This window comes from Phytophthora parasitica (assembly GCF_000247585.1).
Source record: "Phytophthora parasitica INRA-310 unplaced genomic scaffold supercont2.6, whole genome shotgun sequence".
In the NCBI taxonomy this organism is placed as follows: domain Eukaryota; phylum Oomycota; class Peronosporomycetes; order Peronosporales; family Peronosporaceae; genus Phytophthora; species Phytophthora nicotianae.
Genome location: NW_008648992.1, coordinates 900,676 through 926,506, shown reverse-complemented (window position 1 = coordinate 926,506; position 25,831 = coordinate 900,676). Strand labels below are relative to the sequence as shown.

Here is a 25,831-nt window from a genome sequence, read left to right as displayed (position 1 = left end):
TTACATCGGATTCCGCATTCGCCCATGGAAATGGAGGTGCACGAAATGGGTACTCCTGCGTCGGCTACAGAGACTTCTCTGTCCCGCGAGGCGGTTCAGAAGGCGGTCGAACGTCTCCACAAAGTAACTGAGGAGCGGAAGCGCTGGATTTATAAGCGAGACGAGACACTGAAGCGCAAGGAAAAGCTGCTTCAGCTGCTTCAGCGTCAAGACCCCGGTACTTTGAGCATCGAACGTATTGAGCCCCAGAAGGCGAAGCAGGAGGCAGAACTGGCTAAGCAAAAGGAAACAGTAGCGCCAAAGGCAGCAGCGATGGCAGCGACGCGGAAAAAGGAGCTCAAGGCGCTGCAGGCGCACGCGGAGGCGGCTCATGAGGTCCGTTGGCATGTTTCACCAAGGTTTTGGGTATAATTTTAAGTTTAAACGAATATTCTACGCTGGTATGACTGTAGAAGCAGCAGGCGGCTGCGATTGTGTTGGCCAGGAGCCTGAAGCTGCTACAGTCAAAGCGCAAGCGAGAAGTGAAAGAAGAGGACCCGCATCCAAGAAAGAAAGTTGACGTGGGCAGCAAGAATGAAGTGAAAGCAGCAATTGCTGCTCCGGAGATGCATACCTGTGAGAAATTCGAATGGTTTTCTCTTTTGTTGAGCTCTAACGGGATACAAGGCCTGACAAATTACTTATTCTTGCAATTTTGTTGGTGTGATGCAGTTGCTTCTGCTCCAGCGTTGGATGTGGGAACGACGGAGTTGGCCACGGCTGCATGCCTTCGCATTGCTACACGCTATCTTACACAAACGGGAAAGGTATTTAAGTTTATTCGGCGAGTACTATGCTTCTTTGGCGGTTAATTATTTTGCTGGGGAATGCTACACTTGAGCAGATAATACCGAGAGAAAACCTGGAGCAGGCATTTAAGACTTATACAGGCAAGGTCCTGGAGGAAGTTGTAGAGTGGTCTTTGGTGGAGCACTCTCTACCCAATTTGGTTGTTGGTGACACGGCGAAAAATATTCAACCGTGGAACCCAGCACGGAGGTCTGTGTGCTGGCAGCCGGGGCGTCGATTTTTGAAGACGCCAACATTCATCTCTTCGGATGCTGGTCGAATCCAGGCGTTAATTGAACTCGAGAAGGATGTGGTGACATCAGTTTGTGACTCGTTGCGAATGGCAGATAGTGCAGACAAGAGCGCAGCACTTATCAGGAGGCGCCGACAAAGGTTCTTTTTGGCGAACCTGCTACCTGATGGCACAACAGCACCTACTCTTTCTGGTGTTCTTTCCGCCTGTGTCGGGGTCAATTTGGTGAAAATGGCAACCAGCAACAATTTAAGGATTTCATATCGATCACACGGACAAATAGCCGGCGTTTTTGGCAACATGGAGACGTGGCTTCGCGAGCAAGCCGAAATGAGCGAGCCGCCCTGCAGTTTGTCGCCAAGATTCGATAGACAGGGTGGATCTCGTGGAGCTCGAGAGATTTTTTTCTCTTCGAAATACGCTAAGCCGTTTTCTGTGACACACGATTCAGTTGTTAGACAGCTGAGGGGAGGTGCGCTGAAGTCTACTGGTTCGAAAAAGATCGATCCTATGAAGTACGGAAGCCTTGGTGATGCTGCTTACGCTTTTGTTTTGAGAGCATTCTAACGTCGCTGCCTTATTATTTTATTCCAGAGTGCTGTGCCACTATGAGCTAAATGGCGTTTGCAACGACAAGAACTGCTCCAACTATCACCAGAAAGATTACGAGTCAGTTGTGAACGAGAAAAGCAATCTCAGCGACTGCTCTGGTGAAGATGCGGATGATGTTGGGGCTACTATGGAGAAATTGGACGAGATGGATCAGTTGCTGGTGTCGTTTGCTGAGTTTCGTGCACGAATTATGCCAAAATGGCCCGTTATCACTAGTACTACGGCATCTGCAACAGTAAGTACTTTTACTTTGATAAATTCTATTTTGCTGATGGTATCTCGGGATGTAGACAGGAAGAAAGAGTAACGACGCAGCAGATGTGCCTTCATCAAGCAGAGCTGACGCAGTCTCGCCCGTCGTACAAGATGCGGAGGAAAAACCCAAAGAAAGCAATGACGACTTCATCGTTCTTGACAGTCGACAAGAGCTTCCTGACATTGGTGACGCTCGTTACTTTGACGATATTGACTCCCGAAAGGTCTATGGTGAAATGCTGCAAGCAAAAGTGGAGAAAACCCCCAGTGCCACTGATGCATGGCTTCTTCTCGCTATTTTTCAGCTTGGCCTTGACGTTGGAATGGGGTACGTTTTGATATCGGAGAGCTAGAATCGTTGCACTGACATGAAATCGCGGTTGTTTGGTACTAGTGATGAGGCTGTGAATTTATCGGATGACGATCTCTTGCAGCAACAGCTTCTTTTCCTGTGCAAGGAGCTTAATTTGAACCAACGCAGTGGCGTCTCTCGAACTTTGGCTGCGGATGAAGCAAACTTAAAACGGTGTTTGCATACACTGTCTCGAGCCTTAGAAGTTGAAGAAAATGCGTATTGTGAAGCACTCTGGCTGCTATATCTTCGTCTATGCAGACAAGTGACCAATCGGCAGACGGAAATCGACATGGTGGAGCAAGGCGTCCAATTTCTGCCGAATTCGCATGCGTTGTGGCTTCGTTATATTTCGACTTACGACTTCGAGTCGGTGGGCATGGCAGAGGGGATTTACTGGCGGCTTCTGGAGCATATTGCGCGAACGAACTCAGCTGAAGATGGATCAAAGACACCAACTACAACTAAGGAGGTGTCCATTCTATTGACGGCGATATGTTATCATCTTTGTATCAAGCTGTGGCATGCTGGGGCGACAAGTCGAGTGCTCGAGCTTTTGTCAGCGTTGCTGCAGCTTGGCAACGAATCTCCGGAGTTTTCGTGGTGTAGTATGGTGCGTGATCGATTACGTGGTGATGAGTTGATAGTGTTTTCTTTGGTTTTCGCGCATATACTGCTCTTCAAGGAACTGCCTGGACTGATTGAGCATTGGGTAGCAGCTAGCAGCAATGAAGGCATTCCAATGAAAGGATTGTCGTATACTGCCGAGTTTTTACGTGGACGCGACGGTGATATTGATAAAGGAGCCTTCACTCGAGCATTGAAAGCGTATGAACTCTCGTTTCAGACATTTGAAAAAGACTGCGGTGGGATGCGCGATGCCGGCAACGTGATATTGAGCAACTGGATGCTTATACTTGCAATGCAGCATGGTAGGAGCGATAAAAACGAGCTTCTTTCCGCGTTTTTTCGGGACTATTTAGACAAGATTTCATACTACCCTGGCGCATCTCTCACAGCGGCTAAGTTAATGGGGCTAACGTCGACTGGTGAGCAGCAGGCGCATCAACTTATGCTTACGATGATGAACCGGAGTACAGAAACCCAGTTTCCAGAAGCTTTACATCATTACCTATTCGCTTGTCGCCAGTCTTCAGCGCTCGTGGATGCTTTGGATAAAACCTTTCCGGAAGTGATGAAGCGGCTGGCAAACCTTTTGAATGTTGATATTGATAAAGTGGAGAAATCTCTTCAAGACATCATGCATGACACCAGTAAGATATCCAAGTCGCATACTCTGAAAGATCTGTTGGAAGCTTTATTGAGTGCGTGGATGGACCAGCTGGCCTTGCTGCGCCGAGGGTCACAACGCCAGCCTACAGACAAAGTTACGAGATCTCTAGCAGATATTTACGTGGCATTGGATATCTTTCATCTGATGGGCCTCTTGTTGGAGCCTTCTGTCGCTATCGATGGTATTCAGATGGTGTTGAGCTCCTTAAGTTTTGATGCGTTATCTTTGGAAGCTCGGCAACTTGCATGGATGCAGCGCTTTGTATTTCAAGTGGATCTTTTACAGCAGGAAGAGCTGGACAGTGTATTATGGCGTGAGCACCAACCGATGCTGACTCAATTGTTTCGAAGGTATATGACAGAAATGAGTGTGGAGGCTGAGATGATGCGCCAGGTTTCGAAACGAGTTACGCGAGACATTAGCAATAGAGCGATCGAAGACGCTGTGCGCGATTGTCTGAACCCGGAACGGAGTCAACTGATCACTTATGATGTAAACCTGGAGCTATTCCGACTATGCTCCGCCGCTGTGGCTGGTCCTGAGAAGGCTGCGTTCTACGCGTCATGTACAGATCTATTAGCCTTGTCGTCCGAGTTTTCGCTTGCATTTTCAGGTACGTACGTGATAATTATGTGCCTATTATTTTTGCTAAAAACAACTGCCTGCAATATCTAGACGTTGCTATTCACGAATGGGAACTCTTGGCCGCACGAGCAAGTCTGAGAAGATGTCTTAGTGGAGCGAAGACCCAGCGTCCTCAGATACTACAAGCCTTGGTTGCTGTGGAGTTACGATTGCGAAATATGAAGGCTGTATCCAGTTTACTAGATACTGAGATGCAAGCGAACCCGCTGCTATTAGAATCTTGGCGTCTCACTGTGGGCCTGGAAGTCTTGTTAGGTGGAAAGTTGAGTGACAGGTCGAAGATGATTGCAGAAGAAATGGAGCGGCGACAGTTGGTGTTCGTATGCAACACATTTGGGGATGATAAACTGTTGGACCAGAAGGGCATTTCGTGGTGTCGATATCAACAAACTGAGTCACTGACCTTGCGGGGTCTTGGCTTGGAGTATGTTCCGAACGTAATTTTGCTCCAGAGTGAGTTGGTGTCGTTGAACATTAGTGGAAATGAACTGGTGGAGCTTCCCATGGGTCTGCGTCAGCTGAAGAATCTTCAAGAACTGGATGCATCTGAAAACGCGTTGTTGGAGCTTCCTGCATGCGTTAATAGCCTAACCAAACTGAAAGAACTGAGATTCGCGCACAACAACATGACCACGATGTCAATACCGGCTCTTCCTCAGCTCAAGGTCATCGATATGTGCTGGAATGCTGTAACCCATCTGCGTGCATCAGACGTAGCAACTCTTCCAAACCTCGAAGCACTGCAAGCTGAGGAAAACCAGGTTTCAGTGGAAGAGTTGACGAAAATCTCGGATCTGTTGGCAAAGCGTGAAACTGTAGTCTCCGCTCAAACGACCGAAGTTAACGTATGTCAGCAGAAGAAAACCGAGGAAGATACTGCATCGAAGCAGCCGGTTCCTACAAATCTGTCTGATAGTAATCAGAATGAGGGCACAACTCAAGCGGAAGACACCAGATCTGCGGAGATCGAACAAGCCCCAGTCGCTACAGAATGGGACGGAGATCAAGTTATGGAAGAAGCAACCGACCAAATGGCAGCGGCGTCAAATGAAGTTGAAGGAGAGGAAGCGGTCGTTGCGGAAAAGGTCGACTCAGGCAGAAGGGAGGATGGCGACAAATCTATCGTAATTGATGACGACGATGATGCTCCATCAGAGTCTAAAGAAGAGGACGGAGATCAAATCATGACTGGAGATAAGGCCACAAGAATCGGTAGTTCATCTTCAACAGAGTCGAAAGCTGTTGATCATCCCAGAGAGATCATTGAGCTAGATAGCCCCAAATCGACTGAAGGAAACGGAAAAGAGACTACAGCTCAAGAAATTCATCTCCAGAAATCTACTGGCAACAAGGATAGACAGGACACGACTGATTCAAACCCTGTGGATGCTCAGTCGATCCCAACTGGTGACGGTGTAAGCACAGAAAACATCTCAGGAGTTGAAGACTTTGCTCATAACCACTCAGAAGACGTCACAGCTTCAGCCGTTCGGCGCCAGTCTAGCCATGATGTGGCTGCACTCGCACGGAGAAAACTCACTGCGTATATGGATCAAAATCAAATCGATAATCGTGCCGAAGTGCGAAAGCGCAACCCGACACTGTGGCGAGAGTTTATAGCTGCCAGTCTTCCTGTAAGTTTGGAGTTACCGGCATGCAGGTTGTGCTTCGCAGCAAATGATGGCCACAACCAGCGGTTTAACTCCACCGTGCTATGTGTACGGTGCCTGGAAGACGCTCTACCTGTGTTGAAAGATCGGAGCGAACACTCAGATATAACGGAGGAATTCGTCTAAATGGCAAATGTACAACCGGATGTCTGCATCTACCAAAAATCGATTACTTTCATGTTCATGCCGCCAATGGGAATCAATTCAGATTTACAGCTCATCCTTTTACTTTCCTACGCTCCTCGAGAAGGAGACCTTGTGCGTTGACTACTACGATCAACAATGTAATCGCTTTGGCTCGTCGCGTGTTTGAGTTGTTGAGGTTCACGAGAACTCCTGATGTTATCGTGGTTATTCAATTGCTTCTTCTGCAAAATTCAAGTTTCGAGGGAGAAATGAGTTAAACGTGTTCAAAACTTTTGGTTCATCTCTTACCAGGCGACGTTCGTTCAAGAGGAAGTCCTGTTGAATTCCAGTCAAAGATCGATCCGTAGTTGTAGCTGACTGTAAAAATTGCTGATGCACCGCCAATGACGCTACCCGCGATGATCGCTGTAGTGGTGCTGGTTGTCGATGGAGCGCGTCACAGCCACCCAGGGGGCGAGTAGAACTGGTTGGCAACAAAAGAACATCGTGACGGCTTTCTTGCCATCCCGGATCGAGGAAATGCTGCGATTCTCGCAGTTCAAGCGTGATCGACCCAGCAGGTAGAGCTGTCATGGGATGAATAGCGTTAAGTGGAGTTGGTGAATGATGAAGAAATATACAATGTACTGTCAGCACGAGCATGGTTGCCCGAGCTAAGGATGCATGACCCGAAGGAAAGCTGCTACGCCCCTCTTTCTCACCAGCAGCATCAGTGCACAAGGTGACGACTCCATCCCAGACGATATCTTGATCCACTTGCACATTTGATAGAAGCTAGGACGGAAGCACCCTGTGACGTTTATGGTGAAGATGGTGAAAACTCGGCCAGCGGTATAGCCTGAAGAAAGCTGAGCAGGAAGTCTCGCGTGTCGTGAGCAATGACTCGTACCTGACAGAACCTTAGAAGCACGAAATTCACTACGAGGTTGATACCAATTGGTAAGCTGAGCCCGAACGTCATTAGGGCCCGCAACGGCACTGCTGAAAGTCCGCAAATCACACCCGTTAGACATCTGGGGGTGTGTTGCTGATCTACTTGTAGCAGAAGTACCATGCTTGGGCAGCTTCTCGTGGTATAGTGACCGATCCAACGACCAGACCTCAGTCGTGGAGTTCAAGAATACTTTGATCCCAGGGACTGGTTGCTCATTCTCTTCACTTGCTGCAATTACAAGCACTAACAGGTAGATGACGACAATGTAAGAAAAATCTAGCACGCGGTATTCTCGCAGCACTTCGGAGCGAGGTTTGATGCCAGACAGAATTGCTGCAACAATCTATTTTTTATTAAAGGCTTCGACGCTGCACATTTACAGTCAGTCCGAGTTATTGTTGCACCTAGCACTGCTAATATTGTTGCTGGAAAAGGCAATTCATTGCGCTTCACCAAGAAACTAGTTGCACTTGTATAACCCTCTATGGCATGGTTGACTCGATCAGTTGCTGTTTTGAGGGAGCGGTGAGTGCGTCAGCATCATTCACCTTTTGCGTTTGCTGCACAAGTAATTAATTGGAAAGCGCAAGTGAATCAGCAAATACACTTCATGTAAATGTTAGAAACAAAGCAACCTCGTCAAATTCTTACCCTTTTAAGGTCGTGGATGGTCTCGATAGGCAATCCGGCAACATCCCTGCTGAACACTGACCCGTAATTTGTCTTGAAAGCAAAATTGGCTGCGCCTACGCCGATAACACTGCCACCCAAAATGTCACTGTAGTGATGCCAATTGTCTTTGGTTCGAGTCACGCATATCCACACCGCTAGCAGTAGCGGTAAGCAACAGAGACTCATGAGAAAAGTCTTCCTGCCATCAAGCAGTTTGGAGTCGCAGTTATGCGGAGCATTCAGGCGAAATCGACCAAGCAGATACAGCTATCATCATTAAAACGTTAGACATGTGACTTTCAATGCTGCAGGCAATCAGCCTTATTGCTTACCGATAATGTCAGCATCGTCGCCCACGCAAAGGAAGCGTGGCCCGACGGGAAGCTTCGTCGACCCTCTTTGTCCCCTTTTGCATCGGTGCACAAGTTGGTGATCCCATCCCAGATAATTTCGTAATCCCATTTACACATATCGTAGAAACTTGGACGGAAGCGGCCGGTGATGTTTTTCGTAAAGTGGGTGAAGAGCTGAGCTATAGCCACAGACTGGGACAGGCTTAGGAGGAAATCTCGGGTATCATGTGCGATGACTCGAACTTGACAAAAAATTGGCAGTACGAAATTCACAATGAGGTTGATTCCAATTGGAAACGCAACTCCTAGCGTCCAAAGAAGCCACAATGGCACTGCAGTAGCACCTCATCAATTGAAAAAAAAAAGCAGATAAGCAGGATCACTACTCATACCTTCCTCAGCTAGCTTCTTGTTGTCTATCGATGGGTCTAACCCCCACACCACAGCTGTTGAGCTCACGCGAATGCGAATCGCAGGAATTGGGCGTTCGTGAACTTCGACTAACGCGCACACGTACGCTAGCAAATAGATGATGCCAGTGAGCGCAAAATCCAGAATCCGGTAGTCCTTCATCTGCGCTGTAAAGGAAGCAAACAGTCGCGGCACCATTGTAGGAAATCGATTTCTTCACGAGATTGCTGATATGCCAACCTGCCAAAAAAAAACATTTTGGTTCCGAGTTCAAGAAACTCATCTGACAAGAATGGCAACAGCTTGTTACTTGTAGCGAGAGCAACGGTTTTTCGAGGTCACCACATCCAAAAACGAAACCACCCCAATTGTAACACAACAAAGACATGCATGTCTTGAAAATTTAACTCTTTAAGTGACCCTATGTCGTTGTGTGCTTAAAAGGATGAGAGCATGTACTTCAAAGAAGACTCGGATTAATACATCAACGTGTTGAGAATATTCTGGTCGCGACAGGGAACCAGTCCCTCTAAGGGTTGGCAATTCTCGTTGTGCTCTCCGAACTCCGTGCCATGGATTTTAGTGCTGCTCTCGACGCACTGGAAGTATCCGTCGTGGCGCTTAGGCACAGCTAAAAGCTGTCGTGTCGCTCCCACTTCAATATTATCCGTCATAGGCAGAAATTGCTTTGAGCGATTCCCACTGAGTCGGATATACGACATCACTGGTAGGCGGTCGAGAATTGCTGGTCTCTCAGCAAGAAAGTTGCCCTCGAGACCAACCCTTTCCAGCCTTTGAAGGGCTGCAAACCCATCGGGTAGATCGCTGTCGATGCGATTGTAGTCCAAATCGAGCTCCACAAGATTGCGGAGGCGATGAATTTGCTCTGGTATAGATTTTAGTTGGTTGTGACTCAAACCAAGGCGATTAAGTAGTCTCAGTTTCGTGATCTGCGTCGGAAAAGTTGAGAGCTGGTTGTTATCCAGTCGTAATTCACGCAGCTTGGGTGGGAATGTTACTTTGATTGGCACTGTTCGAAGCCGATTCTTCTCCAGATACAACGCCTCAAGATCTGTTAACTGACTTAATTCGTCCGGTAAAACTGCAAGTGCATTGCCAGCAAGGCCGAGGACGCGAAGCTTGTTAAAAACTGCGATTTCTGCTGGAAGACAATCGAGGTGATGGTTTGTAAGCCAGAGTTCTGTCAGGTGGTGACCTCGATTCACGTGATCAATTATCATCGCAGGGAATATGTGGAAAGACTGGATGTGTTCCAACAGAGCTTGGGCATGTCGAGGAAGACTTAAATCCAATCGCTTTGTCCGGACAGCACTAGCTAGTCGTTGTTCCACGACTGACCCATTTACACTCAGCTCTACCTTCAATGCGTCGTGACCGTCGGGTTGGTGTTTCTTTGCCTTCTGGTTGGGATTTCGCTTCGAACTTCCGCGTAGCCCTGCGCGTTGAGCTACAGAGGGTTGAGTTCCATGCGAATCTACGTGAGTATGACTGTTGTGGGTCTTCTTCGTGGCGTGATGAACGTTCATCTTGATGATGGATCTTGGTTTGGAGGGACGTCGATTCCTAGATAAACTTGGAAACGATCAACAGAAAACGTTAACAATTATTAGTCATAACAAGTATTGGAGTGCATTTAGAGCTGACCATTCCGCTCTTTTCCTGTTGTCCTCGTCCTCTTTGATCTTTTGCTTTTTTTTTTTTCATATTGCTACCCAACCATAACCATAATTGCGCCGTGGTTGCGTCCATACCAATCCAGTGTTGTGGACCTCTGCTTATTATGTGTCATAGTCGTCGTCTGAAAACCAGTCGTCATCCGAGTCATCCGAGTCGTACAAGCTACCGACCAGATCGAAATCGTCCCAATCCGCAACTTCAAAGAAGCGAAACAGGTGGCTGTATTGCTGTAGCAATGACTGCAGCGCTGCGTCTCCGCCTTGGCGACCATTTCGGCCACGTCGCGGCTTGGTCGATCGTTTGGGGCGATCCAAGTGCTTCACGTCACGACCTTCAGAGTCGCGGTGCGCGTAGAAGCAGCGTGGACCGAACGGACAGCTTCCGAAGAGGCCGTTAAAGTACTTGCATTCACGCAGAGCCAAATGGCTTTTGTACGCCTCAATAACCTTTTGTTTCTCTTCACCAGTCACGAATATGAGCGAGGGAACGATAAAGTCGCTCGGCAGGCGGCATGCTGGACATGCACGAATCACCTCCAGCTCCATATCCTTCGACTGACGCCACGAGCGCAGGCAATCCAAACAGAAGCAGTGATCACAGTCTATTGACACATAATACGAGTATATCAGGATTATGCAGTGTAAATAATAAAGATTAGATGTTCCAATTGCAATGGTAACTCACGTAAGAGGCCAAAATGCTTGCCGGACTGGACGATATCGTCGAAACAGATGCCGCACGTGAAGTCTTGTTGGTTATCCTCGCGAGTAGCAGAGGCTGCGTGGACATCAGAGTTGTTTGAGACAGGAAATCTCCCTACTCTAGGAGCTGAGCGAGCCGAAGCTGCAACGGCAGCCCCTGGCAGCATGGCTGGATTGTGTCTGAGTCGGCAGTGCTCGCCGTACTTGCAGTTACCGCGCAGGAAGAACGGACAATCCACCAGCGCCGCTGCCGCCGATAGTCCCTCGGTCTCATCTGAGGCGCACTCGCTCACCTGCGCGGGTAGTGAATGCGAGAAGGTGCAGCGACTGCCATAGCGACACTTACCCAGCACGAAGAAGCGGCAAAGAGCAGTCGTCGGTGCTGCCGCTACAGACTCCGGTACACTGCGTTTCTCTTCGTAGTCACTGTCTGCCTCGGAGGTGCAGTCGTTTAAGGTCTGAGACGCTAGGCGACGCTGCAGAGTATCGAACACACGGTCACGCTCATTGCTACAACGATAACCAAGCTATCAGCATGTTATCAAGCGGAACCTGAAGCTCAACAGCAAGTTTGCATCGTACCTGGCGCTTCGAGCTGACGTGGAAGTGGAATAGCGACTACAGCATGTTCAGTGAAGGCATTAGACGTTATATAGTATGTGCAGACCGCGAGCGGGGCCCACCTACGAGACCCGGAGCGGCGCATGTCGGTGCCCGTAGCTCTTCGCGAACTTGGCTCGATCTTTTCCTTCTTTCGAGTCAGAATCAGATTGTACCCTACTTTTGGTACATCGTTTCTATTCTAATAAAATCACATAGACTGGACAACTTACACAAAAACCGCTGAGTGAGTCACTCAGTGAGTGCTCTACCTACATATATTGAACATGCAAAACTGCCTATGAATAAAGCAACTACCTTTGCATGCATGAGCATGATTAGACACGACGGTTGTTGTTGTTCTTCTTCTGCTTCGAAGCTCGTAGGGTAAGCGGCGAGACGTTCGACTCAACATTTAAAAATCCATGGGCTGGAAGATAGCAGAACGTGATCTGCCTACCGCCTGGTTCGACACCCGACTGGATGTCAATTTTTGATTGCTCTGTGTCACAAGCCAAACCTCTCATTTCTCATTTCTTAATCGACGGTGGAAGTCATGGCTGTGAATGACGTGAAGCGAGCACACGAGAAGGACGAGGTCGCCTCGGGGTACCAGTCAGTGGGGTCTCCACCGTTGCCTACGGGAATGCACATGCCAATAAACGGAGGCCACCGCAACTACCCGACGGAAGAGAGCGACGACGCACCAATTGATATCGCTGAAGCTGGTGCCATCCGCCCGCCCAGGGGTGCATTGCAACGATTTGTCCGATACTATCGCGTTCTGGAGTTTGGCAGCGCCGTCGTTCTGTACCTGCTTGCGCTCGTGTTCGCGGAGATCGATGTTCATGAGCGTCCGATTCCTGGGATTAAAGTGCGTTTGAACGCGACGGCCGTGGCATGGTCACTCGACCCATCAATTGACGAAAAAAAGCTGTCGGAAGAAGGTAAGCATGCATTACAAGGCGTTAGTAAGTACGAGTTACTAACCATGGAATGTGTGTGTGCCAGTGCCGATGTGGCTTCTGCTATCGCTGGGAATCGGGTTACCTGTCGGAACAAACCTCATTATGAACTACATACTCCCAACGTTTATCCAAGTGCGAGTTATTGCCCACGATACCCGTGACTTCCTCCTGAGTCTGTTCCAGTCGATGGCGCTTGCCACCTTCCTCACGCAATTTACCAAGAACATCACCGGCCGCTTTAGACCGAGCTTCTACGATATGTGCAAGTGGAACCACGACGTCGTCTGGGATGGAGTCACCAATTTGTGCACCGATGCTGCAGGCGAAAAGGAAGGACGGAAGAGTTTCCCATCGGGTCATGCATCTTTTGCTTGGGCGTCCATGCTCATCTTGGCGGTACGTATCCGTAAACTCCTTCAGCTCTATAGCGACACCATACTGACTTTGGACCTTCGTTTACTGTAGCTCTACCTGCTGGGCCGATCGCGTCTTAACTGCGAGAATCGCAGTAACTCCACACTGCGAGGTGGCAAGAAGTCTCTCATGCTGTTCGTGTGTTGCTCGCCCGTGTTGCTTGCTGCCTGGATTTCTATCACGCGCTGCATCGACAACTGGCACCACTACAGCGACATCCTGGCGGGAAGCGTCATCGGAGCTGTTTCCGCGCTCTTTGCGTTCAACTACAACTACGGATCGATCTTCAGCTACGATTCGGCGGGACTGCCTCTCGAGGAGATCCATGAACGTCGCATGGTAAGAAGAGAGCAGGACGCTGACGCGACTCACGTGTAGAAGCGACAGCATTTACTAAAAAATAATTGCGCTGTTTTAATCTCAGAACAAAGCGAAGGAAGCCACGAGTGAGCACTTTGACATTCACCCAGCGTGGGCTCACACTTTCGAATCACGGCCGCCGCTGCTCAAGCACATGTCGAGCGAGTACATCGTCGACCTCAGTAGCCGCAGCATGGATTCCGTCGACCATTAATACTGAATAAATATGCACGTTAGCTTCACTACGGCGCTGGCCACGCAAATACAGATCTCACGCAGAGGAATTCGTTCGCACTCGGCGATTAACGCGACGTTGGAAAGGGCATTTGTGACAGCGTGGATTATGGCCCGCTGTCAAGGATACTTATAAGTGAGACACCTTGCCTTCAAGCGCTCGGTTCGGTGTGAGCCTGGCATGTATCTGCTCCACAATGCCTGCCTCATGCGGAATGAGGCATGCGTGCCCATATGATCGTGGTTGAACAGTGCAGTACTGTGCCGCACCTTTGTGCCATGATGCTTTAGTGCTTTACGCGAGCAATGCCAGCAAATTGGCGTCGGAGAGAGTGACAGTGTGACACCAGCCAGCCAGGAGCCTGGTGGCGCAAGGCTGGCATGTTTTTCAATCTGCACCTTCGCGTTCCGTGGACAACGATCGATGTGAGACTGTGCCGTTGAGTCCAACTTGGAGACTGTATCCGAGCGTTACACTGTGATAGTCGAAGCCGAGGTTCCGAAAATGGCAAGCTTGGATTCACTATGGTCTTTTCTTAATCGCCATGGAAACGACAGACTCGCGGTGTCACTGTCATGCGCAGCTGCTTCTGATTCAAAGTGTTCATTTTCATTTTTGCCCGGTCGTGACAACTTGTCAGTGACAAGATGCCCAGCAATGCGACGGCCACACCCTTCGAGCTCGAGCGTGGCTCGGCGAGTGAGTTCCTGTCGGTAACGACGCCCCCTCCAGCGAGCGTCTGGAAGCCTCACGAGGAAGATGATGCGAGCGCAAATCGCCCCAAGCGGTGGCTGCGGCTGCTGAACGAATACCGCGTGGCCGAGTTCGGCGCCACACTCGTAATGTTTCTCGTTGCCAAGTCGTTCACGCTGATGGCTGTCAACGACCGTAAGTTAACAAAAATGCCAGTTACAAGTTTTGGTAGAGCAGTCATGCTGACGTTGAATGCCTGAGTCTGTGCAGGACCCATTCCGAGGATCGAGATTCGACTGAACTCCACCACGACAGTATATGCGCGAGACCCCACAGTGGACGAGAAGAAGCTCTACGAGCAAGGTACAGTGGCTTCTTAGTAAGCTGTTGGATGGATAGTTAGAAGATTGGTCTAATGTGTTTATGCTGTCTGCTTCGTTAGTGCCAATGTGGTCATTGATTGTGTTTGGACTCGGCATTCCGATCCTTACCAACCTGTTGCTGAACTTCGTACTCCCCAAGATCCGTGACGTCCGCGTGATCCCGCATGACGTCCGCGACTTCCTGTTGAGTCTGGCCCAAGGCGTAACGATGTCCACGTTGCTTACCCAGTTTACCAAGCACGTAACGGGTCGCTTCCGCCCAAGCTTTTACGACATGTGCGGATGGGATTACGACGCGGTCTGGGACGGAGTGACAAATTTGTGCACTGATGCTGCCGGGGAGAAGGAGGGGCGTAAGAGCTTCCCATCCGGCCACGCCTCTTTCGCCTGGGTGACGATGCTCCTGCTCACGGTACGCTTGTCGAGTTACTGTGCTTCTGTTGTCTACTGTAGAAAGCACTCGATACTAACGATACTTGTGTTGTACCGTTTCAGCTTTACCTGTTGGGACGTTCAAGACTCAACTGTTCACGTCGCAGTGAGTCGGCTGTGCGAGGCGGAACGAAAGCGCTGAAACTGTTCCTTTGCTTCGTGCCCTGCTTAGCAGCTTCATGGGTCGCTATTACTCGCTCAATTGATAACTGGCATCACTACAGCGACATCTTGGCCGGCAGCATCATTGGCGCGATCTCTGCTTGTCTCGCCTACAGCTACAACTACGGATCCATTTTCTGCTGGAAGTACGCAGGCTTGCCGTGTGAAACTATCCACGAGAAGATCAAGGTACGAACGCATCTACCTTTATCTCATGATGTTTTGAACTTCGAAGTACAACAGAAACCTTACTTTAAATGCTTGTGCTTCAGAGCGAGTCGATGAATAACAACCAGGAAGCACATGGAAAGCTGATGAACCGCAATACTAGAGTGTCGAGCAGTCAGCGAGTGTAGTTAATGCAAAAGTTTTTGGCAAAATACAACAACCGGGTAGCATACAATTGCAAGTACTGAACTTCGTTCATGTTGCCATAATCCCCACTTTGAGACAAGCAGACCCCAATTCTGAGACCGTACTTGTGTACATCTACATTTTTGCATTCTTCATCACAGGAATGAGCGACGTCGCGACTGCAAACGGCGGTGGCTTCCGTCCTGAAGCCGACGGCTACCAGGCAGTGCACACGCCTACACTGGACGAGAAGCACAGCAGTGACACGACGACAGTTCCGGCAGACAGCACAGAGGTCCGACCTAGCCCGAAGAAGTGGCACAAGCTTTTTCACGAGTATCGGGTCATCGAATATGCGTTTGCCATCGTTCTGTACATCATTGCAAGAAGACTGGGCAAGTGGGTGAAGATGCACAGGCGTGAGTATTGAGACGACAGAAGTAATGGCCATTTGCCTACAAAATGTTTCAACGAAGTTGCTACTATTTGACCAGGCGCCTTCCCTCGGATTGAAATGCGCTTGAACTCGACCACCAGCATTTGGGGACGAGACCCTGCTATGGATCAGGAAAAGCTGTCCGAGCAAGGTGAGACGAGAATCTAATTGCTTAATTTGCTGCTAAGCTAATTGTCCGGCTTTGAGCTCAGTGCCGATGTATATGCTAATTATCGTCAGCCTCGCGATCGCAATCGTGGTCAACCTCTCAATAAACTACGTGTTTCCCAGGCTTGTCAAGGTCCGCGACATTGAACACGACTTCCGCGACTTTCTGCTGAGTCTAGGTCAAGCTATCACGCTCTCGACCTTCCTGGTGAACTTCATGAAGAACATGACAGGTCGATTTCGTCCGTGTTTCTACGATATGTGCGGCTGGAACTACGACGTGGTTTGGGATGGCACCACGGACTTGTGCAGCGACTCGGATGGCGATGACGAAGGGCGAAAGAGTTTTCCATCCGGACATTCATCATTTGCGTGGTCAGTTATGGGCGTACTCACGGTGAGTTACTGGGACTCTGTAGAACTGTAGAACTTCTGACGGTCTGCTTAATATTGTTTTTTTTTTGCAAAGCTCTACCTTCTCGGGCGTGCAAGACTCACTAGTGCTGAGCAAAGCAGCTCGATTCTTCAAGAAGGCATACGGACGTTCAAGCTCTTCTTCTGCTTTCTGCCGTGCTTGGGGGCTGCGTGGGTCGCCATCACACGCTCCACAGACAACCGACACCATTACAGTGACATCGTTGCGGGCAGCGTAATTGGCGCTGCAGCCGCTTGCCTGGCTTACAACCACAACTACGGATCGATTTATAGCTGGGAGATGGCAGGGTTGCCGTGGGAAACCATCCACGAGCGGAGAAAGGTGCGTTGCTGGCTATAGTTTACGGAGTACAACCTCGAAATCAAGTGGAAACTAACTGAAAATGGCTGGTAACCTACATGTAGGCAAAAGTAGACGATGTCGTGAGCAGCTCACAGATTGAGGAGGGGGCCGCCAACGGGGGGGCATATCGTCGAAACGATCAATCGCACTAGCAACACGTTCAATGTGGGGACGATAAGTTCTCGTTGATAACAAGTGATAACCCCCTAATACGTGAGTCAATGACTTGAAATCGGGCAAATGAGTTTACCCACACCGCGGGTGCACTGCAGCTGACGCAGGTGATCATGGACGCTAGAGATCAAATTGATTGTAGTGCTCGTGATCACAACTACGGTGTCCGTTGGAAGCTATCAGGGTCCATGATTCTGGGAAATGATCTGGCCATGTTTGTCAAGGCGAAGCTAAAAGACCTGTGAGCAATTGTTTATCGGACGGATAGGCCCACCCACGCAGGTGCAGGTGATCAAGAACAACGATCAAACGGATTTTCGTTGCCACATTTTGTTGATTATAGCCTGTCCTTGTTTTGTTTCTGGTTTTCGGTGACCAGATGCGAGATAAAATCTGATACAACTGTCTGTCAGAACACTTACTTTAGGTAGATGAGCTGATATTTTTCGGAACTTGGCTGAGTATTTGTAGGAGGCTATCCTCTTATTATCGATGACACAGAATTTAAACAGTCGCACCAGATTAATCAATCCCATCCTGGTCGTTTTTAGGAGCCCAGTCGCAAGTGACACTTTGGCCAAGCCATTCTTGTTTTCTCCCCACTTTGCACAGGGTCGACCTGCGTATCGTTGGGTCGTGTGCTCTCTCGCTATCTGGCTGTCCGTCTGTCGATTAGGCGAGCCACTAGTGAAGAAGCGGTGAAAAAGCCCTCTCTTCGCGCGTTACGACGGCGTAGTGATCACGACCGAACGCGCTTACCCAGGCAGACTTCGGTCTGCTTCAAGCAACGCGAGTGACGTGCCGTTCATGGAGTCCATCACGTCTGTGGCCGAGCTGCCGGCGCTGGCACGGCACGAGTCCAGCAATGGCGGCAAGTGGGAACGCCTCACGCGTGACTACAGAGTAGCCGAGTTCGCTATATCTGTGATCATGTATGGCTTCGCACTCTTCTTCGCCAAAATTCAGGTCGCCCAACGTACGTCATTTGTATCAGTTGTCTACGTGTTTGGTGGTTTGAGTATATAGTAACGGAAGTGGTTTAATGTTCTGTAGGTGAGATCCCGAACATCGAGGTGCAGCTAAACGCGACGACGTCGGTATGGGCACGGGACCCGACGATCAACAACAAGGAGAAGGCGCAGCAAGTGCCTATGATCGCCCTGGTCGGCATTGGCGTTGGGGCTCCGGTCATCGTCAACCTGTTTATCAACTACGCGCTGCCCAAGTTTCACCGCGTGCGCATCATCCCGCACGATGTCCGTGATTTCTTCTTGACGATTGTGCAGTCCACGAGCATGGCCACACTGCTGACTCAGTTCACCAAGAACATGACTGGACGCTTCCGCCCGTGCTTCTACGACATGTGCAAGTGGAGCTACGACGTCGTATGGGACGGAGTGACCAACCTTTGTCAAAGCGCGTCGGGCGAGAAGGAAGGCCGCAAGAGCTTCCCATCCGGACACGCTTCTTTTGCATTCGCAACCATGCTTGTTCTCACGGTATGTTGGTCGTGCAGCCGATTTGTATGTGTCAGTCCACAACTCTAACTATCTTCTCTTGACGTGATACCATTAGCTTTACTTGCTGGGACGATCATCTTTGAACTGCGAAAACCGAAGCGAGACTATGATGCGGGGCGGACGCAAAACGCTGAAGCTATTCCTCTGCTTCATCCCCACGTTTTTGGCGGCTTGGGTGGCAGTAACTCGAACGATCGACAACTGGCATCATTACGCCGACATCGTAGCGGGGAGCATTATTGGTGCCGTTTCCGCTTGCCTATCCTACAGCTACAACTACGCTTCCATCTTCCACAGTCAACATGCTGGCGTTCCTCTGCAACGGTGCCATGCGGTGGCCTGTAAGGTATGTAGGCAAAAGTTATATTTTTAATGGTTGCTGTTAGTGTTCGGGGTTGCTGAAAATATTAATGTGGTTGTGCAGGGCAAGTTGAATTCGACCAGTAGTGGCATCACTTATGCGAGTAGCGGGTCACTCAGCACCGACCAGGAAAGCGAGCTAGGCAAGCCGACAAACGCACGCAACGAATATGTTGTGAATGTTCACAACCGTGCCAATAATAATGGTAATTAGGCGAGTCTGTATTTGCATTTGTCTAGGGCAGATCATAATCCAAAACAACAATTTTCTAACCAAGGCTCTGTTGCACTTGCTGCAGTCTACAGCTTGTAGCTAGCGACCTTTCATGGACCATTCACGAGTTTTCGCTGCTCAAGAACTCGTACACGGATCTTCATTTCATCACTTCCACCACGCCCTGTTATCGATGCGTACATACCGTCATTTACTTGTCTGAAGCACCATTCTTCAATCGAGTAAATAGAAGCTGTAACGAGAAATCTCGGTAGTAGGTGAACAATACCCTGGTATGCTCAATGGCTTCGTAAAAATCAAGGACTTCAGCTTGAAAGATTCAAACGGTCTCAACACTTGATTGGCTAAAAAGAAGGAAACGCGCCATCAAACTGTTCGACATGGCCGACGATGATGGCGACGAGGTGGACGAGTACACGCTAATGATAGTGAGCTCGACAGAGCTCTCATCTGCTGGCGAACAATATGGTGCACGCAGCAATCTTGCGCGTCAGCTTCGCGAGTTCCGTGCGCTAGAGTTCAGCTGTACGGTTGTCATGTTCGGCCTCGCGCTTTTCTTCGCCTGCATCCCAGTCCAACAACGCTCGATCCCCAGCGTTGAAGTCCAGGTGGATTCGAACACAACCATTTGGGCGCGAGATCCAACGCTCAATGCCAAAGTTCATCCAGAGCAAGTGTCTACGGAGGCATTGATCTTTTTCGGTGTCATGATTCCAGTGACGGTGAATCTGCTGATGAACTATGTGTTTCCGAAAGCATTGAAGGTCCGACTAGTCCCTCACGATACACGCGACTTTTTACTGGCATTGGCACAGTCTGCAAGCATGAGCGAGTTGCTGACAGAGTTTACTAAGAACCTCACCGGACGATGTCGCCCGAGCTTCTATGACATGTGCGGCTGGCAGTACGATGTGGTGTGGGATGGCGTCACCAACCTGTGCACCAATCCTGCAGGTGAAAAGGAGGGACGCAAGAGCTTCCCATCGGGCCACGCTTCATTTGCATGGTCTACAATGCTCGTACTGACGGTATGCTGCTTTGCTTGAAGAATTTAGTCATCCTATGCACCTCTAACTCTTTGTCTTACTTTGGCAGCTCTATTTACTCGGTCGATCCCGTCTCAATAGCAGAAACCGCAGTGAGTCTGCAAGTCAAGGTGGTCGGAAGATGCTAAAGCTGTTGCTTTGCTTCGTGCCATCCTTCGTGGCAGCATGGGTAGCCATCACGCGCTCCATCGATAATTGGCATCACTATTCGGATATTTTAGCTGGTAGCATCATTGGAGCCGTGTCTGCATGCGTATCGTACAGCTACAACTACGGCTCCGTGTTCAGCTGGGACTCAGCGGGCGTTCCTCGTCAAGAATGCCATATTCGCCAACTTATTTTCACTTCGTAACCGTTATTTTTCAATGTTATGTTCCTAAATTTCATTTGATTTTTCTATCAAATGGCGCAACAAGTGGAAGTGGTCGATCTCTCTGGTGATGACGATTCCGACACTGTGATCTCGTCACTAGCAGCACGTTGGCTGCCATACGAACGAGAAATAGTAGAAGAACTGTACGCACAAGACGGCGTATTGGTGCTCGGCCGCGGGCTCGGTCTCTTACGCGTGCTAGCGAGCTTCGTGCGTCTATATTGCTCCCCTCGCAGTCTCGTGCTGTGTTTGAACGCAAATGAACAAGCAGCGACGCTGCGTCGTCTGGTGCTCGCGCTGGGACTCGATCGCCGCTTGCTACCGCGTGTGGTAGACGCTCGAAACAACCTGAACGAGCGGCAACAAATGTACAAACGCGGCGGTGTCTTCTTCGTGACTGCGCGTATCCTCGTGGTGGACCTGCTGTCCAACCATGTGGACCCGGGTCTTATCAGCGGATTGCTAGTGAATGACGCACACCACGTGACCGAGACATCAATCGAGGCCTTTATCCTCAGACTGTACCGTGAACGCAATCGAGAAGGGTTCATCAAAGGCTTCTGCGACGACAGCGTCGCTCTTTCATCGGGTTTCAACCGCGTGGAGCAAGTGCTTAAACATCTATACGTGCGCAATGTGTTCTTATATCCGAGATTTCATGTTGCAATCAACTCGTGCTTGGAAAAACACCAACCAGAAGTGTACGAGATCGAAGTGGCCTTCTCACGGTCGATGAAGATCATGCAGGAAGCGCTCCTTGTCGCACTGGAAGCTACCGTCAAAGAATTGCAACGCAGTACCAAGTCATTAGATGCTGCAGATCTTACAATGGACAAAGCTCTAGCCAAATCATTCAGCAGCTTCATTCGACGACAATTGGACCCGTTGTGGCACAAGTTGCCGGTTAAAACCAAGCAACTTGTCGGAGATCTATCGACTTTGCGTCAATTACTGGCATACCTTCCGCGCTACGACGCCATTTCCTATTACTCTTTTCTGGTTAATTATCAAACCATGAACGGACAACAGCGCTTTCCGTCACCGTGGCTGTTCACCGATGCCGCGGATCGGCTGCTTACTGCGGCAAAAGAGCGCCTGTACCAAATTGTGGATCCGAAGACCAATACACCCGTTAATCTTCGCCAGCTATCTTCAAATGGTTCGGGCTCCAATGCTGCTGAAAACGCTGAACTTAAGCTGGTATTGGAACAAAACCCGAAATGGGACGCCCTGAAGGAGATCCTGGACGAAGTACATGCTGAACAAAAGAAAAAAATGAAGCAGAATATGGATAAACTGGCTGCTGGAGGGGCAACCGTCTTGGTCATGGTGAAAGACGAGCGAACGTGTGCCCAGCTACGCGAATTCTTAAGTCTGGGTGCTCAGGAAATGATGCGTCGGCGTTTTGGTCATTATTTACTGCAGAAAGAGGCTGCACTGAAGCAAAAAGGAGGTAGCATGGCGTCGCTTGGACTAGAGCAGAGACTTCTGCTGGAGGCTGCTGCGAGGTTAAGAACGGATGAACTGTATACTGAAGAAGAGGCGACGCCTTCAACCGGTGTAAACAGTAAGAAGAAATCTAGCAAAACGAAGAAACGTGTTCGAGAGGAATCGTCACAAGCAAGCTACAGTGATGTCCAAGTTCACAACACTGAAGTATCAAGCTTCGGCTTATCGACAGCAGAACTTGAGGCCATTACTGCTGCTCAAGAAAAGGCTGAACGTGAGAGCAAGTCGAAAATGTTTTTCGATGGGCGGTTGCACGCTTCATCAAGTCGTCGAGATCAACAAACAGGAACACCGAACTTATCCCTTGAAGTGGTGGATCCCATGGACAGCGTTGTGTTGTGTACTTACGAGCAAGCCACTGAGCACGGCTACGGCGCCTCAGCTTTTCTAGAGGATATTATGCCGTCCTGTATCATCCTCTACGACCCAGATATGGCATTTATCCGTGAAGTGGAAGTATTTCATGCTTCCCACAATGCCCCGCTTGAGATTTACTTCCTCATGTACGATGAAAGCACAGAGCAGCAGTCCTATCTGAGCGAAATCCAGCGCGAGAAGCGATCATTTGACAAGCTCATCCACCAGAAAGCGCACTTAATGATGCCTGCGAATGTATACGACCTTCCGCTTCACATGAAGCTGCGACAGCAAACTGTGGAGTACAGCATGGATACACGAACAGGAGGACGTGCGAAGTCTCATCGCACCGGAGTTAAGGTCGTCGTTGACGTTCGAGAGTTCCGCAGTGCATTGCCGTCCATGCTCCACAAAGAAGGACTGTTCGTGCTCCCCGTGACACTAGAAATTGGAGACTACGTTTTGTCTCCAGAGATTTGTGTAGAGCGCAAAAGCATCAGCGACCTCTTCGGCTCGTTAAACTCTGGACGTTTATTTAACCAGGCGGAAAGCATGCGACGCTTCTACAAGACACCCGTGCTGCTCATTGAGTTCACTCAAGGCAAAGCGTTCTCGCTTCAAGACGTGTCGGAGATTGGTCCTGAGATTAGTGCCACCAACATCGTCTCCAAACTTACGCTGTTGATTCTGCACTTCCCGTCTTTGCGAATCCTCTGGTCCCGCTCGCCGCATGCAACAGTGGATCTCTTCAAGATCGTCAAGAAATATCAAGACGAGCCCGACATGGAAGCTGCAGCTGCACTAGGCAATGGCTTACCCATGGATGACAGCGCAGCGCAAACCAACAGTGGCGAAGGTGGACTGGCATCAAATTACTACAACACCAGCTCGATCGATGTGCTCAAGAAGTTGCCAGGCATCAACGAGCACAATTTCCGGAAGGTCTTAGCGAGTGTCTCGAATCTCGCCGAGCTCAGCCGAATGCCACTAGACGAACTCACGAAGCTGCTGGGGAAAGCGAACGGCAAAAAGTTACACACTTTTTTCAACAGCACCGCATAAAATGTAAGCATTTCTTGTACTTTTTGCAGTACTGCCTTCGTTCTAGATGTTCTGCCTCGCCAGTACGAGACCTAACGAGTAAACGAGAGTCAACCTGTAGAGTTAAAACTTGAACACTTGTGTGGAGGTGTAGTTGAGCTCCTTGAGCAGACCTTGCACCTCGCCCTGAGATTTGTCCTTGGCTTTGTCACCCGAGATGTGGTACATCATCGGTGGCGGACCGCAGACGCACACGAGGTTGTCGTCCGACGGCCCCGGCATGTACTTCTCGACCATCTCCTTCGAGACGAAACCTGTGAGGCCCTTCCACTCGGCGGACGGGTTGCTGAGCACGTGGATCACTGAAATCTGCGGGTATAGGTACATCATGGCCTCTACCTCCTCACGCAGAATGATATCTTCCTCCGAGACGCTGCAGTAGAGCAGCGTGATCTCAGTGCGGTCCTCCGGGTTGCGGCAAATGGTCTTGATGAGCTGCAGCATAGGAGTGATACCAGAACCGCCAGCGATCATGCCGATGCTCTTGTACCTGTTAGGGTAGTAACTGAACTTGGGGAAGGGGCCCTTCATGTCGAGCGAGTCTCCCTCTTTGAGCTCCACGATGTGCTTACTGAGCTTTCCCTGTGGGTAGCCCTTGACCACGAGCTCCAAGAAGCCCTTCTCCTCATTCACGTTGGTGGGCGTGTACGGGCGAACGACCGTCTTGCCGTCCACTTTGGCACGAGCCATAAGACAGCTAGGCGTAGTGATGCCCATTTCGTGCTCGGGTGTGGGCAGAGCGAAGGTCACACGCTTAGTGTTGTGGTTCACGGTCTCAACCTTGCGCACAGTGAAGGAGCGGAATTCCTTCGGGCTCAGCGCCACTTTGGGCTGCTGTTCCTCCTCGCAGTGCGCAGAGGGAGAGCTCGAGAAGGCCGTGAACGCAGCCATGCCAGCCATTACGAGCGCGCTGCGCGACAGGGACTTGGCCTGTGCAGGGAACCGCATGATCATCGTCGACCACATGACAGCTCGAAGGGAAGAACGATAGTGGACAACCGGAATGACCAGCATTCCTACGGTATTTTAGCCAATGATTGGCTGGATGTGCTAACGGCTTTTAAAAACGGGACTTCGAGACAATTGATGGAGCAAAATATGAGTGTCGAGGTGCCGCTGGAGGAGCAGCCAAAGGCGTGGGCGCGCGTGCCGTGCACGTCATGTCAGCGAAGCTATAAATTCTACTGTCCTAAATGCAACATCACGCTGGGAGTTCCCGAGAACGTGACGGTACCAGCGCTCAAGCTGCCGCTGCAGGTGCACGTGTGGTTCCAGGACAAGATCAAGAAGAGCACGGCACCACACGCTAAAGTGCTAGCCCCACAGGACGTGCAGATCGTGCCTTACCCAGCAGCGAAAGGTGGAGATGTACTGCCAACTTATACGCGTGAGAACGCTGTGGTGGTGTATCCGTCCTTTGAGGCCGAAACGCTAGAGCAGATTAACGCTGAGGAGCTCCGAGATATCCGCACACTTATTTTCATTGACTGCCCGTGGCAGAAAGCACCCGTGATCATGACAGATCCAGCAATTGCTGACTTGCGCCACGTGAAACTAGCTCGGCCACCGAAGGAGAGCAATTTTTGGCGCTACCACAAAGCTGGAGCAGGATGCGTCTCCACGATTGAAGGTTCGAGAACATGTTGCAAGGTGCGATTTGAGTTGGAGTCTGGTCGTATTGATATGTTTTTGTTTGTCTGTTGATGTAGCTATCCAACTGATGCTGGAGGAATACACTATTGCCGCGAAGAAGGCAAAGATCGCATTGCCAGAGGGCTCGGAGGATGCACAGCTGTCGGACTTGCTGTTCTTCTTCAAGCTGCAGTTCTCTCGTATTGTTGAGCACTTTGAAACTGAAGCAGATCCGGAGCGTAAGCCACCGATGGATGCCAACGAGAAGGAGCGTCGTCGCTTGATGTACAGTCAGAAGGAGAAGGGAAAGAAACGACGGCTCGAGAACAAATTGCAGGCGTGGGAAGCACGCTCCAAGGCGATCCAAGCAGGCGAACAGCCGCCGGTCACGACGCAGAGCAAGCGCCATCGTCGGTGCTACAACTGCAAGAAGGATGACCACCACTCGAAAGACTGCCCGCAGCCGTGCCGCTACTGCAAGCAGGTCGGTCACTTCAGCGCCAATTGCAGCATGAAACAGGCCGCGTATGAACGCGAGATGAAGTTCCAGCAAACACCGCGTACGAAGGCCTTGTAATGAGATATAATTCACGACAGCAACAACATGTACATGTTGTATCCATGTTCAACACTGTAGCCATTTTGAACTCAGATGTAGCAGTGGTACCTTTGATAAAGTATTGCAGTGAACCATTTGACTTGCCGTTTGTATGAAC

General features: G+C 49.9%; 12 protein-coding genes across 13 annotated transcripts; 8 read left to right on the top strand and 4 right to left on the bottom strand.

The window, feature by feature from the left end:
* The first annotated feature begins 5 nt into the window (after positions 1-5).
* On the top strand, positions 6-7,670 carry PPTG_04002 (hypothetical protein). The gene is made up of 8 exons (XM_008897809.1): positions 6-375; positions 453-615; positions 712-806; positions 884-1,596; positions 1,676-1,928; positions 1,984-2,276; positions 2,343-4,207; positions 4,270-7,670. Exons 1-8 carry the CDS (start codon positions 25-27, stop codon positions 6,033-6,035), a joined length of 5,499 nt encoding a protein of 1,832 aa, XP_008896057.1. The 5' UTR covers positions 6-24; the 3' UTR covers positions 6,036-7,670.
* On the bottom strand, positions 6,856-8,588 carry PPTG_04001 (hypothetical protein; the record flags this gene model as incomplete). The annotated part of the gene is made up of 5 exons (XM_008897808.1): positions 6,856-7,037; positions 7,108-7,333; positions 7,642-7,929; positions 7,995-8,347; positions 8,408-8,588. 5 exons carry the CDS (start codon positions 8,586-8,588, stop codon positions 6,856-6,858), a joined length of 1,230 nt encoding a protein of 409 aa, XP_008896056.1.
* A 314-nt stretch (positions 8,589-8,902) lies between these two features.
* PPTG_04000 (hypothetical protein) lies at positions 8,903-9,973 on the bottom strand (the record flags this gene model as incomplete). The annotated part of the gene is made up of 1 exon (XM_008897807.1): positions 8,903-9,973. One exon carries the CDS (start codon positions 9,971-9,973, stop codon positions 8,903-8,905), a length of 1,071 nt encoding a protein of 356 aa, XP_008896055.1.
* A 252-nt stretch (positions 9,974-10,225) lies between these two features.
* On the bottom strand, positions 10,226-11,531 carry PPTG_03999 (hypothetical protein; the record flags this gene model as incomplete). Its single annotated transcript, XM_008897806.1, has 4 exons — positions 10,226-10,725; positions 10,809-11,335; positions 11,408-11,443; positions 11,509-11,531. 4 exons carry the CDS (start codon positions 11,529-11,531, stop codon positions 10,226-10,228), a joined length of 1,086 nt encoding a protein of 361 aa, XP_008896054.1.
* Positions 11,532-11,981: 450 nt separating this feature from the next.
* Positions 11,982-13,381, top strand: PPTG_03998 (hypothetical protein; the record flags this gene model as incomplete). The annotated part of the gene is made up of 4 exons (XM_008897805.1): positions 11,982-12,372; positions 12,437-12,789; positions 12,859-13,146; positions 13,232-13,381. 4 exons carry the CDS (start codon positions 11,982-11,984, stop codon positions 13,379-13,381), a joined length of 1,182 nt encoding a protein of 393 aa, XP_008896053.1.
* Positions 13,382-14,049: 668 nt separating this feature from the next.
* PPTG_03997 (hypothetical protein) lies at positions 14,050-15,428 on the top strand (the record flags this gene model as incomplete). Its single annotated transcript, XM_008897804.1, has 5 exons — positions 14,050-14,290; positions 14,366-14,458; positions 14,538-14,890; positions 14,974-15,261; positions 15,345-15,428. The coding sequence occupies 5 exons, from the start codon at positions 14,050-14,052 to the stop codon at positions 15,426-15,428; spliced, it is 1,059 nt and encodes a 352-aa protein (XP_008896052.1).
* A 92-nt stretch (positions 15,429-15,520) lies between these two features.
* PPTG_03996 lies at positions 15,521-17,525 on the top strand. 2 transcript variants are annotated; one of them, XM_008897802.1, is made up of 5 exons: positions 15,521-15,845; positions 15,921-16,013; positions 16,075-16,427; positions 16,500-16,787; positions 16,871-17,525. In XM_008897802.1, exons 1-5 carry the CDS (start codon positions 15,590-15,592, stop codon positions 16,958-16,960), a joined length of 1,080 nt encoding a protein of 359 aa, XP_008896050.1. In that variant the 5' UTR covers positions 15,521-15,589; the 3' UTR covers positions 16,961-17,525. The 2 variants fall into 2 exon arrangements, with proteins under 2 accessions (XP_008896050.1, XP_008896051.1); XM_008897803.1 differs by having other exon boundaries at positions 15,521-16,013.
* A 264-nt stretch (positions 17,526-17,789) lies between these two features.
* PPTG_03995 (hypothetical protein) lies at positions 17,790-19,175 on the top strand (the record flags this gene model as incomplete). Its single annotated transcript, XM_008897801.1, has 5 exons — positions 17,790-17,958; positions 18,036-18,481; positions 18,558-18,848; positions 18,927-19,068; positions 19,162-19,175. The coding sequence occupies 5 exons, from the start codon at positions 17,790-17,792 to the stop codon at positions 19,173-19,175; spliced, it is 1,062 nt and encodes a 353-aa protein (XP_008896049.1).
* A 302-nt stretch (positions 19,176-19,477) lies between these two features.
* Positions 19,478-20,495, top strand: PPTG_03994 (hypothetical protein; the record flags this gene model as incomplete). Its single annotated transcript, XM_008897800.1, has 2 exons — positions 19,478-20,125; positions 20,193-20,495. 2 exons carry the CDS (start codon positions 19,478-19,480, stop codon positions 20,493-20,495), a joined length of 951 nt encoding a protein of 316 aa, XP_008896048.1.
* Positions 20,496-20,546: 51 nt separating this feature from the next.
* PPTG_03993 (hypothetical protein) lies at positions 20,547-23,444 on the top strand (the record flags this gene model as incomplete). The annotated part of the gene is made up of 1 exon (XM_008897799.1): positions 20,547-23,444. The coding sequence occupies one exon, from the start codon at positions 20,547-20,549 to the stop codon at positions 23,442-23,444; it is 2,898 nt and encodes a 965-aa protein (XP_008896047.1).
* PPTG_03992 (hypothetical protein) lies at positions 21,954-24,498 on the bottom strand (the record flags this gene model as incomplete). Its single annotated transcript, XM_008897798.1, has 1 exon — positions 21,954-24,498. A coding segment is annotated over one exon (952 nt), but the record flags the coding sequence as incomplete, so codon positions are not given.
* PPTG_03991 (hypothetical protein) lies at positions 24,463-25,804 on the top strand. The gene is made up of 2 exons (XM_008897797.1): positions 24,463-25,113; positions 25,193-25,804. Exons 1-2 carry the CDS (start codon positions 24,570-24,572, stop codon positions 25,690-25,692), a joined length of 1,044 nt encoding a protein of 347 aa, XP_008896045.1. The 5' UTR covers positions 24,463-24,569; the 3' UTR covers positions 25,693-25,804.
* Positions 25,805-25,831: the final 27 nt, after the last annotated feature.